Source organism: Equus caballus, chromosome 17, assembly GCF_041296265.1.
Source record: "Equus caballus isolate H_3958 breed thoroughbred chromosome 17, TB-T2T, whole genome shotgun sequence".
Classification (NCBI taxonomy): domain Eukaryota; kingdom Metazoa; phylum Chordata; class Mammalia; order Perissodactyla; family Equidae; genus Equus; species Equus caballus.
This window is the reverse complement of record NC_091700.1, coordinates 47,010,386-47,023,820: the sequence shown is the minus strand read 5'-3', so window position 1 is coordinate 47,023,820 and position 13,435 is coordinate 47,010,386. Positions and strand designations below refer to the sequence as shown.

Genomic DNA, 13,435 nt, shown 5'->3' with positions numbered 1-13,435 from the left:
TTATAGCAGAAATCAAAGAGTGAGGAAGAATGCATGGACAGAATAACGGGACCCAAGAGGTAAAATCTGGCCAGCATACAGAACGAGAGAATTTAATAGGACCAGAAGAGGCCTGGTGAATGGAAAAGGGAGCTGACTACACTGACCAGAGAAAACAATGGCAGACACAGCATGGACAAAAGGTAATGCTCAAGACCAAGAAGAACGGAGTACACCTCTGCAGAGGCCAGTGAGGTCAGAGGACAGCACCTGGACCAGGATCCTTCCCCTGATGACAAAACAATATAATCCCCCAGGAACTTAGACCACTTCCACGGAGAAAATGAGGAGAAGGACAAGGAGGAAAATTCTGAACTGAGTGGTTACACAAAAAAAGACTGAGTTTTCAATCAAAAGTATATGTGAGAAAGGCCATTAAGCACAAGAGCTCATGTTCTAAGGTAGGCTCAGTTATAAAGAAATTTTTTAAATTACTTTAATTTTCTAACTTTAGAGTTTGTGACCATGTTGAAATATCATATCCACTAACTACACAATCAGGCTTAAGGATGCCTCAAGTTTTAATTCTTATTGGTTAGTCCGAAAGCTTCTGTCATCTGAAATGGTTTTCAAGATAAGAAAGGGCTAGGAAGGAAAAAGTTTTCTCTTTCAAATAATTATTTCAACTGTCACAAAATTTAAAATGGGTACATGTATTATTATCATGGATTTTTTTTAAATTACTTTCTCAAATAGGGAACAAACCTATTTTCCTCATATCTTAATTTAAAAATAAACTTTCAAAAATATAACTCAAGGTGTTAGTTGTAAACTTAGCAAGAATTTAGAAAACTAGAAGTTTTCTTTGATGAGTTATAAATGAAATTATGAAGTATAGCTATAAGAAGAGTCTTTGAAATATGCAAATTACATTGAAATATTTTGACATAACCAGGCTTTGGTTCAGCCTTATCTTCAGCTGAGCATAGTGGGTTCGCTCCACGATCTGCAGGTTTAACTTTTTCATTCACAGCCGTGTTTCAGAGTCATGGACAAAAGCTGACTGCGTTACAGCATAAGCCATTTAAAGTGTTAGCCATAATAAGCCATGCTAATTCATAAGAAGACTGTTAATGTAAGACATACCAAGATTACTAACATCAGGTTTTATATCAGCTAGAATCTTACTGAATCTCAGGCACATAGAAACGTGAAGAGAAAATGGACTTCAGATGTCATTTTGATGTTGTTGATTTGAAATCAAGTCGTAAAAGCGAATGTTTAAAAACTGTCTTCAATAATTAATATTTTGTTTCTGCTCCTAAAAATTTGACTTGGTGGAGCCATGAGAGGGAGTACTTTTATCTTAAAAAGGGGCAAGTTAAATTTTGATTTGTTGCCATGGACGTAGCATTTGCCTTGCCTTTGAATGAAAAAATATACGTTAGTCTATACTGGGCAACATTCTTCTTTTAAGAGCTTGTATGTTTGCCTTACACAATGTTATAGCTTTAATTTAGTCATAGAATAGTAATAAAGAATTTACAGACAGAAAAGTGCACAAAAAATGTATGCATGGCAACACTCCAAAAATATGTTATCTAATAAGAGAGAAAAATGATTGCTACCTTCTGGATGAAAGAGAAAATTGAGAAAAATATCTGAAGCACTGAACATATAACAACATTATTGAAAATGTCAATATTTATGGACTACTGTGAAGATGGTGGTAGAAAAACAAGTTCTAATAAAAAGTTTGAGAGAGACACCATTTAAATGTCTTAACAATTTAAATCACTGTAAATTCAAGAGTTTCTTTTCTTCTAAGTTTTTACTTCATATGATAGTGAAGGCAACATGTTTATAAATAGTACTCATGAGAACAATACATCTTATACATTCAAAATATTCATATAGCATCTTCCACTATTCTTCTGTAAGCATTCCTATTGTCTATATTGCTATCAATTGTAGGGTTAGAAGGCACTTTAACAAACAGATAACTAGTTCAAAAAAAGAGAAAATATATCCATCATTAAGACAGACCTCTGACAGTGAATGCTGGTTGTTAAGAATCCAAAGGACTTTCCCAACATTCTGCCCCATAATCTTTGTTGGTATAGTCTGTGCTCTATTGCCCTACAGCCATGTTAATCTTTCATTCCAATGCGTTTTCTCAGTTCAGCTGCAGTTTTCTCCAGTTGTTGAATGTTCCATTGCCATTGTCTTCTATTTGACTGAAGCTTGTTCACCTGACAATGCAAACGCTTAAGAATTGCACCATATCTCTTATGTTGTACCTATTAAAAGAAAACTACACGTCAGCAGGGCTTGAGAAGGATAAATAGTAAATAGCCATAAATGATATTTTGACTACTCTAAAGAGGAAAGCACTTGATTAGAAATTATTCACTGTAAATAATAATAATAATAAAAATAAACAGTAATTAGAACTACTTAACACATTACATACTGTGTAATAAGATACTGTGCTGAGAGCTTTTTACATATAATTAAATTCTCACAACATCTTACGACATGGATATTATTATCCTTATTTTTGTATAAAGAAACCAAAGATCAAAGAGTTTAAGTACTTCAACCAAGTTTTCACAGCTAGCAAGTGATGGTGATTGGAATTTGAACCCAAATGAAGCTTCTGTGATGGAGTGCCTTCTACTCATCACGCAGTTACCAGTTGGGGGAAATGGTTTCATTTCCTGTATCTAGTCGTTCCCTGAAATGTAGACCCACTGATCTAAAAGCTCTTGGAGATCATGTAGCCCATTTCCCTGCCATTAAGTACATCAGCATTTATGCTGAGCCGGACAATGCTACACTGGAAGACGAAACACAGTGGAAAGTGTAAGAGTTTTGGTGTCAGGCCGCAAGAAAGTAAAAAAGCCAAAATTCCTAATGCTACTGTTGGCTATACAAACAACATTCAATCCTTTTTTAACAGCTTTATTGAGATATAATTCACATACCATACAATCCATCCTTTAAAGTGTACAATTCAAGGGTTTTTAATATATTCACAGAGTTGTGCAATCATCACCGCAATCAAATTTAGAAAATTTTCATTACCCTAAAAAAAGAAGCCTAGTATCCATTGGCAGTGACTCCCCACTCCCCCATCCCCACCCTTAGAGGGTTACGACCACTAATCTACTTCCTCTTTCAATAGATTTGCCTATTCTGGACATTTTATAAAATGGAATCATATAATATGTGGTCTTTTGTGACTGGCTTCTTTCACTTAGCATAATGTTTTTGTTATCCATGTTTTAGCATGTATCAGTACTTCATTTCTTTTTATTGCTAAATAATATTCCATTGTATGATAGGCTACATTTTATTTATCCAATTCATCAGCTGACGGACATTTGAGTTGTCTCCACTGTTGGTTATTATGAATAATGCTGCCGTGAACATTTCTGTACAAGTTTTTGTGTGGACATATGTTTTCACTTCTCTGGGGCATATACCTAAGAGTAGAGCTACTGGGTCATAAAGTAACTCTGTGTTTAACCATTCGAGGAACTTCAAGACTGTTTTCCAAAGTGACTGCATCATTTTTAGATCCCCATGATCAATGTGTGAGGGTTTCAGTTTCTTCATATCCTTGAAAATACTTATTATCTGTCTTTTTGATTATAGCCATCCTAGTGGGTGTGAAGTGGTGTCTCATTGTGGTTAAACACATACCTTTAAATGAACTGATAAAATAGAATAATAGGGCTGGGAAAGTTAGCTATTCATTTTTTAAGGTCTCTTTTTAAATTTATTTATTTTTAATTTTTTGTGGTAATATACACATAAATTGCACTATCTTTTTTTTTTTTTTTTTTTGAGGAAGATTAGCCCTGAGCTAACTACTGCCAGTCCTCCTCTTTTTGCTGAGGAAGACTGGCCCTGAGCTCACATCCGTGCCCATCTTCCTCTACTTCATATGTGGGATGCCTACCACAGCATGGCGTGTCAAGCGGTGCCGTGTCTGCACCCGGGATCCGAACCAGCTAACCCCGGGCTGCCGAAGTGGAACGTGCGCACTTTGCTGCGCCGTCGGGCCGGCCCCTCTATCTTAACTACCTTTAGGAGTACAGTTCAGTAGTATTAAGTACATTCACATTGTTACACCACCGTCACCACCATCATCTCCAGAACTCTTTTCATCTTGAAAACTGAAGCTCTGTAACCATTAAACAATAACTCCCTCTTCCTCACTCCCCTTAGCCCCTGGCAACCACCATTCTACTTTCTGTCTTCTATGAATTTGACCATTTTAGGTACCTCGTATAAGTGGAACCATACAGTATTTGACTTTTTGTGACTGGCTTATTTCACTTAGCATAGTGTCCTCAAAGTTCATCCATGTTATAGAATATGTCAGAATTTCCTTTCTTTTTACCACTGAATAATATTCCATTGTATGTATAGACCACATTTTGTTTATCCGTTCATCCACCCACGTACACTTTGGTTGCTTCTACTTTCTGTCTTTTGTGACTAATGCTGCTGTGAACGTGGTATACAATATCTCTTTGAGACTCTGCTTTTAATTTAATTTTTTGAGGAACTGTCATACTGTTTTCCACAATGGTTGCACTAGTTTACATTCCCACCAGCAATGTGTGAGTACATCATCAGAAGGGGTTTTGTGAAGAGCGTAGCACAGAAATAGGCAAGTGAGGGAGGCATGTGTTGATAGTTCCCCTCCAGGTACTGTCCATCTGACAAGCGTAATCCTGCTATGGAGATTGGCTCCTTGAGCGTCCACCAATAATACACTTTCTTGATAATTACAGCTTCATAAATCTTAATGTCAGGTAGGGTAAGTACTACAACTTTATTCTTCTTTTTCAAGATTGTTTTGGCTAACTAAATCTTCTGTATTTGCATATAAATTTTAAAATCAGTGTGTCAGTTTCCACAAAAAGCACCACAGGAATTAATGGAATGATGTCAAAAATATAGCTCATTTTTTGAGAAAGTTAACACTTTAAAAGTATTGAGTTTCATAGACCATGAATATACTATATCACTCGATTTATTTAGTATTCTTAAATTCTCAGTCATATTTTTATTGTAGAAGTTTATACATTTTTCATAAAATTTATTAGCAAGTATTTTATGTTCTTTAGTGTTAGAGAAAAGAGTTTTGTTTTATTCATTTCACTTTCCAGTTGTTTACTGCTACTATCTAGAAACCACATAGAAATACCCTACTGGTTTATTAGTCTTCTTGTAAATTCCTTAGGATTTTTTACATAAGCAAATATGCTTTCTGTGAATAAACACAGTTTTACTTCTTTACAATCTTTATGCCTTATATTATTTTTTTCCTTGCCTTATAGCACTTTTTATGACCTGCAATACAATGTTGCCTAGAGGAGGTGGAATCAGACATCTTTGCCTTGCACCCGGTCTAAGGGGGAAAGCATTCAACGTTTCACCAATAAATATAATGTTGTTAGCTACAAGTTTTTATAGATGGCTTCTATCAAGTTATGCAAGTTTCTCCTACTCTAAATAGAGAAGTAATTTTTTTAATTTATTTTTATTTTTATTTTTTCCCCTTTTTCTCCCCAAAGCCCCCCCAGTACATAGTTGTATATTCTTAGTTGCGGGTCCTTCTAGTTGTGGCATGTGGGATGCTACCCTACCATGGCTTGATGAGCGGTACCATGTCCATACCCAAGAGCCAAACTGGCGAGACCCTGAGCTGCCGCAGCAGAGTGCATGAACTTAACCACTCAGCCACGGGGCCAGCCCCTCTCCTACTCTTAATTTGCTGAGAGCTGTTATTAAGAATGGGCATTGAATTTTTCTAATACTGTTTCTGCAACTATTAAGTTGATTATGTCTTTTTATCTCCTTCCTTTTGTTAATGTGGAATCATATTCTTTGCTTTTTTTTTTTTTTTTTTTGCTGGGAAAGATTCACCCTAAGCTAACATCTGTTGCCAATCTTCCTCTTTCTTTTCCTCTCTAAAACCCCTGGTCATAGTTGTATACTCTAGTTGTAAGTGCTTCTAGTTCTTCTATGTGAGCTGCTGCCACAGCATGGCTACTGACAGATGAGTGGTGTGGTTCCACGCCCAGGGACTGAACCCTGGCTGCTGAAGTGAAGCATACTGAGCTTCAACCACTAGGCCATCAGGGCTGGCTCCATTGTTTGCTTTTTGAAAGTTGAACCACCCTTGCCTTCCTGGGATAAACTCTGCTTGCTCATGAGGTATTAGCCTTTTTATACATAACTGAATTCAATTTGAAAATATTTTGTTAGGGAATTTTGCATCTATGTTCATGAGGGACGTTGGTCTGTAATTTCTTTTCTGGTAATGCTCCTGTTCATTTTTTTGTATTAGGGTTATGCTGGCCTTATAAAATGAGTTGGAAAGAGTTCCCTCTTCCATTTTCTGAAAGAGTTTTTATAGGCTAGGTATTATTTCTTCCTTAAATGTGTAATAGAATTCACAGTGAAGCCATGTCAGTCTGAAGCTTTCCTTATGGGGATGGGGTGGTTTAATTATGAATTCAATTTCATTGATTCCTACCTAACACCATTTATGACACTGATATTTGAAATGGATCATAAGCCTAAACATAAAAGTAATTTCTTTTTGTGTTAGTTATGGTATGTGTGTTTTTCAAGGAATTTGTCCCTTTCATCTAAGTTGTCAAATTTATTGACATAAAGTTGTTCGTAATAGGCCTTTATCACCCTTTTAAGTCTATAGGACGTGAAGTAATATCTTCACTATCCTCTCTTTCCTTGATCGGTATTGCTGTGGCTTATCAATTTTATTAGTCTTTTCAGCTTTTGGCTTTGTTGACTTTCTCTCCTGTTTTTCTGTTTTCTATTTCATTGATTTGTGCTATTTTATTATTTCATTTCTTCCATTGCTGTCAGCTGAATTTGTTCTTTCTTTCTCTAGTCTCTTATGGTAGAAGCTTAGCTAATGGCTTTAAAATCTTTTTTCTTTTCTAATATAGGCCTTTAAAGGTGAAAATTTTCCTCTAAATACTGCTTTAGCTACCTCCACAATTTTTCATATGTTGTGCTTTCATTATCATTCAATTTCAAATATTTTCTAATAATTCTTGTGATTTATCCTTTGATTCATGGGTTATTTAGAATTGTAATGCCCAATTTAGAAATGTTTATGTATTTTCTAGCTATCTTATTGCTATTGAATTGAATTCTGCTGTGATCAAAGAATATCAAATTCTTTGAAATTTATTATCCAGTATACTGTCTAACTTGGTGAATGTTCCATGTGCACTTGAAAATAAAGTATAATCAATAGTTGTTAGAATATTTTATAAATATTAATTATATTAAGTTGGTATATAAGTTGTTCAAATGATCTATATGCTTACTGACTTTCTGTATTCTATCAATTACTCAAAAAAATTCTTAATATCTCCAATATGACTGTAGATTTCTCGTTTTCTTTCTTGTTTGGTCAGTTTTTGCTTATGTATTTTGAAGCTGTGTGATTAGGTGAAGACATATGTAGTGTTACTATTCCTTTTTGATGAATTGAATGACCCTCTTTACCTTTGTTAGTAATCCACATCTTGAAATCTACTTGATAGTAATATAGCCAACTAAGATTGACATCTTCATAGTTTATCTTTTTCCATCTTTTTACTTTCAACCTATCTGTGTCTTTATATTCAAAGTGCATTTCTTGTGAAGAGGTTATATTAAGCAACTTGTTTTTTTATCCAGTCTGATAATTTGTCCCTTTTAATTGGAGTGTTTGGTCCATTTACATTTAATGTAACTATTGGTATGTTTGGGTTTAAGTCTACCATTGTAATATTTGTCTCCTATTAGTCACTTTTGCCTTTTTCCTTTCTCTTTCCTTTTCTGTCTTCTTATGGGTTAACTGAATATTTTATTATTCCATTTCATTTCCTCATTTATCTTTCTAGCTATACTTATGTGTATTTTTTTAAAAGGAAGTTGTTCTAAGAACTTCAATAGTTCTTAATTTATCACAGTCTTAATTTATCACAGTCTATCTTCAATAATATTATACCACTTCACATAAAATGTAAGAACCTTATAACAAAAGGAAATTATTAAGATATGTTTTACGTTTATATATGTTATAAAACCCAAAATACATTATTGTTTTAATTTTATACTGTCAATTGACCTTTAAATAATTCAAGAAATGAAAAAGGCTCATTTATTTATCCATATATTTTCCATTTCCAGTGCTTTCAATTACTTCCTGGTATCATTTCCTTTCAGCTTTAAGAACTTTCTTTAGTATTTCTTATAGTATGGGTCTACTGGAAACAAAGTCCATCAGGTTTTATTTATTTGAAATTTATTTCACCTTCATTTTTGAAAAATATTTTCATTAGATCTAGTGTTCATATAGAGTCCTTGCTCAACATTTTTTCCTTATTTCAGCAATTTAATGATGCTGTCTATTTTTTACTGGCCTCCATTGTTTCTAACTTTTAAAAAATCAATAATCAATTATAGCAAGGTTGCAGGAGACAAGGGTAATGTACAAAAGTCAATTGCTTTCTTATATACCAGGAATGAACAAGTAGAATTTGAAGTGAAAAACACAATACCATTTAATTAGCACTCCCCAAAATGAAATACTTAGTTAGAAATCTAACAAAATATGTACAAGATCTATATGAAGAAAACTACAAGACTCTGATGAAAGAAATCAAAGAAGAACTAAATAAATGGACAGATACTCCATGTTCATGGATAGAAAGCCTCAATTTTGCCAAGATGTCAGTTCTTCCCAACTCGATCTATAGATTCAATTCAATTCCAATCAAAACTCCAGCAAGTTATTTTGTAGATATTGAGAACCTGATTCTAAAGTTTATATGAAGAGGCAAAAGACCCAGAATAGCCAACACAATATTGAAGGAGAACAACAAAGTTGGATGAGTGATACTATGTGACTTCAAGACTTACTATAAAGTTACAGTAATTAAGATAGTGTGTTACTGGCAAAAGAATAGACAGATAAATCAATGGAACAGAATAGAGAGCCCAGAAATAGACCCACATAAATATGGTCAACTGATCTTTGACAAAGGAGCAAGGGCAATACAATGGAGCAAAGAAAGTCTCTTCAATAAATGATTCTGAAACAACTGGACAATCACATGCAAAAACAAAAAGAGAATCTAGACACAGACCTTACACATTTCACAAAAATTAACTCAAACTGGATCATGGGCCTGAATGTAAAACACAAAATTATAAAACTCCTAGAAGATAACATAGAAGAAAACCTAGATGACCTTGGGTATGATATGACTTTTTAGATACAACACTGAAGGCACAATCCATGAAAAAAATAATTGATAAGCTGGACTTCATTAAAATTAAAAACTTCTGCTTTGGAAATTACACTATCAAAAGAAGGGTAAGACAAGCCACACACTAGGAGAAAATCTTTGCAAAAGACACATCTGATAAAGGACTGTTATTCAAAATATACAAAGAACTCTTAAAACTCAACAATAAGAAAACAATCAGGTTAAAAAAATGGGCCAAAAACCCAAACTGACACTTCACAAAAGAAGATATACAGACGGCAAATAAGCATATGAGGAGATGTTCCACATCATACGTCATCAGAGAATTGCAAATTAAAACAATGAGATACCACTACAAACTTATTAGAATGGTCCAATCTGGATCACTGACAATACCAAATGCTGGTGAGGATGTGGTGCAACAGGATGTATGTGTGTGTGTGTGTGTATACATACACACACGCACACATTTAAGTGCACACATATATAAGACTTGAAGGATATACACCAAACAGTGGTTGCTATTAGTGACAGGGGAGCGTGATAAGAGAGAGCAATGCAATGGGAAGCGGTGGTCAAGGAACTACAGCTTTCCTTCTAATATTTTAATCTTTTTCAAGGAGAACGTATTCCCATAGACATGAAAAACATTTTTCAAAAAGACTGAGAGAAATAGAGTCCAACCAACCTGGATTCATACCCTACTCAGTCACTTATCATTAACTATACAACCTTATACAAGTTACTTAAAATTTCTGAATTCTGCAAAATATGTTATTATGAGAATTTAAATGGGATAGCCTATGTAAAGTGTTTGAAAAATGCCAGGCACTCTATAAACAACAATAGATTTAATAATACTGAACATTTCTCTTTGTACTTTTTATAAAATAGAATAGTTTGTTATCATGTTATCTAGCTATCTGCATAATTCTTACCCTGCCTTTAGGTCATTTTTTTAAACCTTTGCTTTTCTGGATTTTTCTCATAGGACTGGCTTTCTAGTTGTATAATAATTTCTGTGGCTGACTTCAATAAATGAATGCATTAATTGTGTAAGCTGCATGTTGTACTGTACCAGGTTAAACATATTTTGTTCCTGACACCTAGTAGCTCTGAAAGTGCTCTAAATTTTTCCCTATCCTTTTAAATTTGGAGACCAGATTGTACAAAATTTAGGCAAGAGCAACCATCAGTGAATCTCAAAATGCTTTACACAGTATCTGTTATCACAAAATATTGCTTGCAGCACTCATCATTTGCTAAAAACTCCTTAAATGCACTAGTCTCCCTTTTCTGAAAACTCTTAGATTTGGCAAATAATATTTTTGTAACCTTGAAATGAAAATCACTGATTATTGCTGAACACTTTGTATTTGAAGCTTTGTGTTAGTATACTTTGTATTTGCTTCCTTAATTTTTAAATCAATGACTCATAGCTTATTTTTATTCTCCTTTCTCTTATTTTTAGTTTCCTTCTCCCAAAACATATACAGACAACAGACAAGAGAAAAAGGCATTTTTGGATAAACATTTGGAAATACTTCTTTCATTTAGATATGGCCTAAAAATACCAAAAATAATTATTTGACAAAAATACATGTGAAATTCAAAAACTATTTTCATTATTTCTGAACCAAAAAAATGTAAAAAAGCAACATTAATATCAAAACTAAAACATGCAAAGCACAAATGTTCGAAAGCATTAAAGTTTAGAACAAAGAATGCTGTATCTAGGCAAGGGATGACCATGAACTGTACCCAGGCCATGGCTAAAGACATTCAGAAGGGGTAGAAAAAAAGACTCAAAGAAGAAATAAAAAGTAAAAATCTTCTGGTACTTGAATTTATCCCCTTGAAAAAGTGGTTGTTTTGAGAAAGAGGTTACTCATATCAATGATCAATTCTCGTCAAGCAGTAAGAGAAATTGTTGAAAAAAATGCAATGTTCTCAAGACAATGGTGTGGCTGTATTTGTCTTCAGTTTTATAATTTCTTATAGATAATCTCTAATTTCTTAGATTTTCATTTTTTCAACCATAATATTGTGGTAGAATCGAGGACTACTTTTAAATGTATTGGAGGTAATAGAACCAAAATGAAAAAGCCCAAAAGAGAGGTAGCCCTATTGTGAAAGCTTAAAAACAATTTATTAAATTTCCCAGGAAGAAGTTGAATTATGAAAACTTTTTTTTAGGTTTTATTTTTTAATTTTTTTTATTGAGGTAAGATTGGTTTATAACATTATATAAATTTCAGGTGTATATCATTATATTTCAGTTTCTGTGTAGACTACATCTCGTTCACCACCCAAAGACAAATTACCATCCATCACCATACACATGTGCCTAACGGCTCCTTTCGCCCTCCTCCTCCCCTCCTCCCCTCTGGTAACCACCAATCTAATCTCTGTATCTATGTGTTTGTTTGCTGTTTTTGTTTTTATCTTCTATTTATGAATGAGATCACACGGTATTTGACTTTCTCCTTCTGACTTATTTCACTTAGCATAATACCCTCAAGGTCCATGCATGTTGTTGCAAATGGTAAGATTTCATCTTTTTATTTTTTTTATAGCTGAGTAGTATTCCATTGTGTATATATACCACATCTTCTTTACCCATTTGTCCCTTAATGGGCACTTAGGTTGCTTCCAAGTCTGGGCTATTGTGAATAATGCTGCAATGAACCTAGGGGTCCATATATCTTTACGCATTCACGTTTTCGTGTTATTTGGATAAATACCCAGCAGTGAAATAGCTGGATCATATGTTCTATTCTTAATTTTTTGAGGAATCTCTGTACTGTTTTTCATAGTGGCTGCACCATTTGCATTCCCAACAGCAGTGTATGAGAGTTCCTTTCTCTCCACATCCTCTCTAACACTTGCTATTTCTTGTCTTGTTAAATATAGCCATTCTGACGGGTGTGATGTGATATCTCATTGTAGTTTTGATTTGTATTTCCCTAATAATTAGTGATGTTGAGCATCTTTTCATGTGCCTGTTGGTCATCTGTATATCTTCTTTGGAAAAATGTCTGTTCACATCTTTTGCCCATTTTTTAATTGGGTCATTTGTTTTTTTCTTGTTGAGATGTATGCGTTCTTTATATAGTTTGGGTATTAACCTCTTATCAGATATATGGTTTGCAAATATCTCCTCCCAATTGATAAGTTGTCTTTTCATTTTGTTGATGGTTTCCTTTACTGTGCAGAAGCTTTTTAGTTTGATGTAGTCCCATTTGTTTACTTTTACTTTTGTTTCCCTTGCCAGGTCAGACATGGTATTTGAAAATATACTGCTAAGACTGACATCAAAGAGTGTACTCCCTATGTTTTCTTCTAAGGAGTTTTATGGTTTCAGGTCTTACATTCAGGTCTTTAATCCATTTTGAGTTAATTCTTGTGCATGGTATAAGATCATAGTCTACTTTCATTCGTTTGCATGTGGCTGTCCAGTTTTCCCAACACCATTTATTGAAGAGAATTTCCTTTCTTCATTGTATGTTCTTGGCTCCCTTGTCAAAAATTAGCTGTCCATAGATGTATGGGTTTATTTCTGGGCTCTTGATTCTGTTTCACTGATCTGTGTGTCTGTTTTTGTGGCAGTACCATGCTGTTTTGATTATTATAGCTTTGTAGCATATTTTGATATCAGGGAGTGATGCCTCCAGCTTTGTTCTCTTTTCTCAGGATCCCTTTGGCTATTTGGAGTCTTTTGTTGTTCCATATACATTTTAGGATTCTTTGTTCTATTTTTGTGAAAAATGTCATTGGAACTTTGAGAGGGATTGCGTTGAATCTATAGATTGCTTTATGAAGTATGGACATTTTAACTACATTAGTTCTTCCAATCCAAGAGCACAGAATATCTTTCCCTTTCTTTGTGTCTTTTTCAGTTTCTTTCAACAATGTTTTATAGTTTTCAGTGTACAGGTCTTTCACTTCTTTGGTTAAATTTATTCCAAGGTATTTTATTCTTTTTGTTGCAATTGTAAATGGGATTGTATTCTTGATTTCTCTTTCTGCTACTTTGTTGTTAGTGTATAGAAAAGCAACTGATTTTCGTATACAGATTTTGTATCCTGCAACTTTACTGTCTTCATTTATTATTTCTAATAGTTTTTTGATGGATTCTT

General features: G+C 34.0%; 1 protein-coding gene across 2 annotated transcripts in view; it reads right to left on the bottom strand.

The window, feature by feature from the left end:
* Positions 1-1,791: 1,791 nt before the first annotated feature.
* Positions 1,792-13,435, bottom strand: part of CCDC122 (coiled-coil domain containing 122) — a 33,463-nt gene continuing 21,819 nt past the window's right edge. For both annotated transcript variants that reach the window (XM_023621622.2, XM_023621623.2), the window contains exon 7: positions 1,792-2,279. In XM_023621622.2, coding sequence (XP_023477390.1) covers positions 2,130-2,279 — 150 coding nt within the window. In that variant the 3' untranslated portion in view covers positions 1,792-2,129. The remainder of the gene's footprint in view (positions 2,280-13,435) is intronic.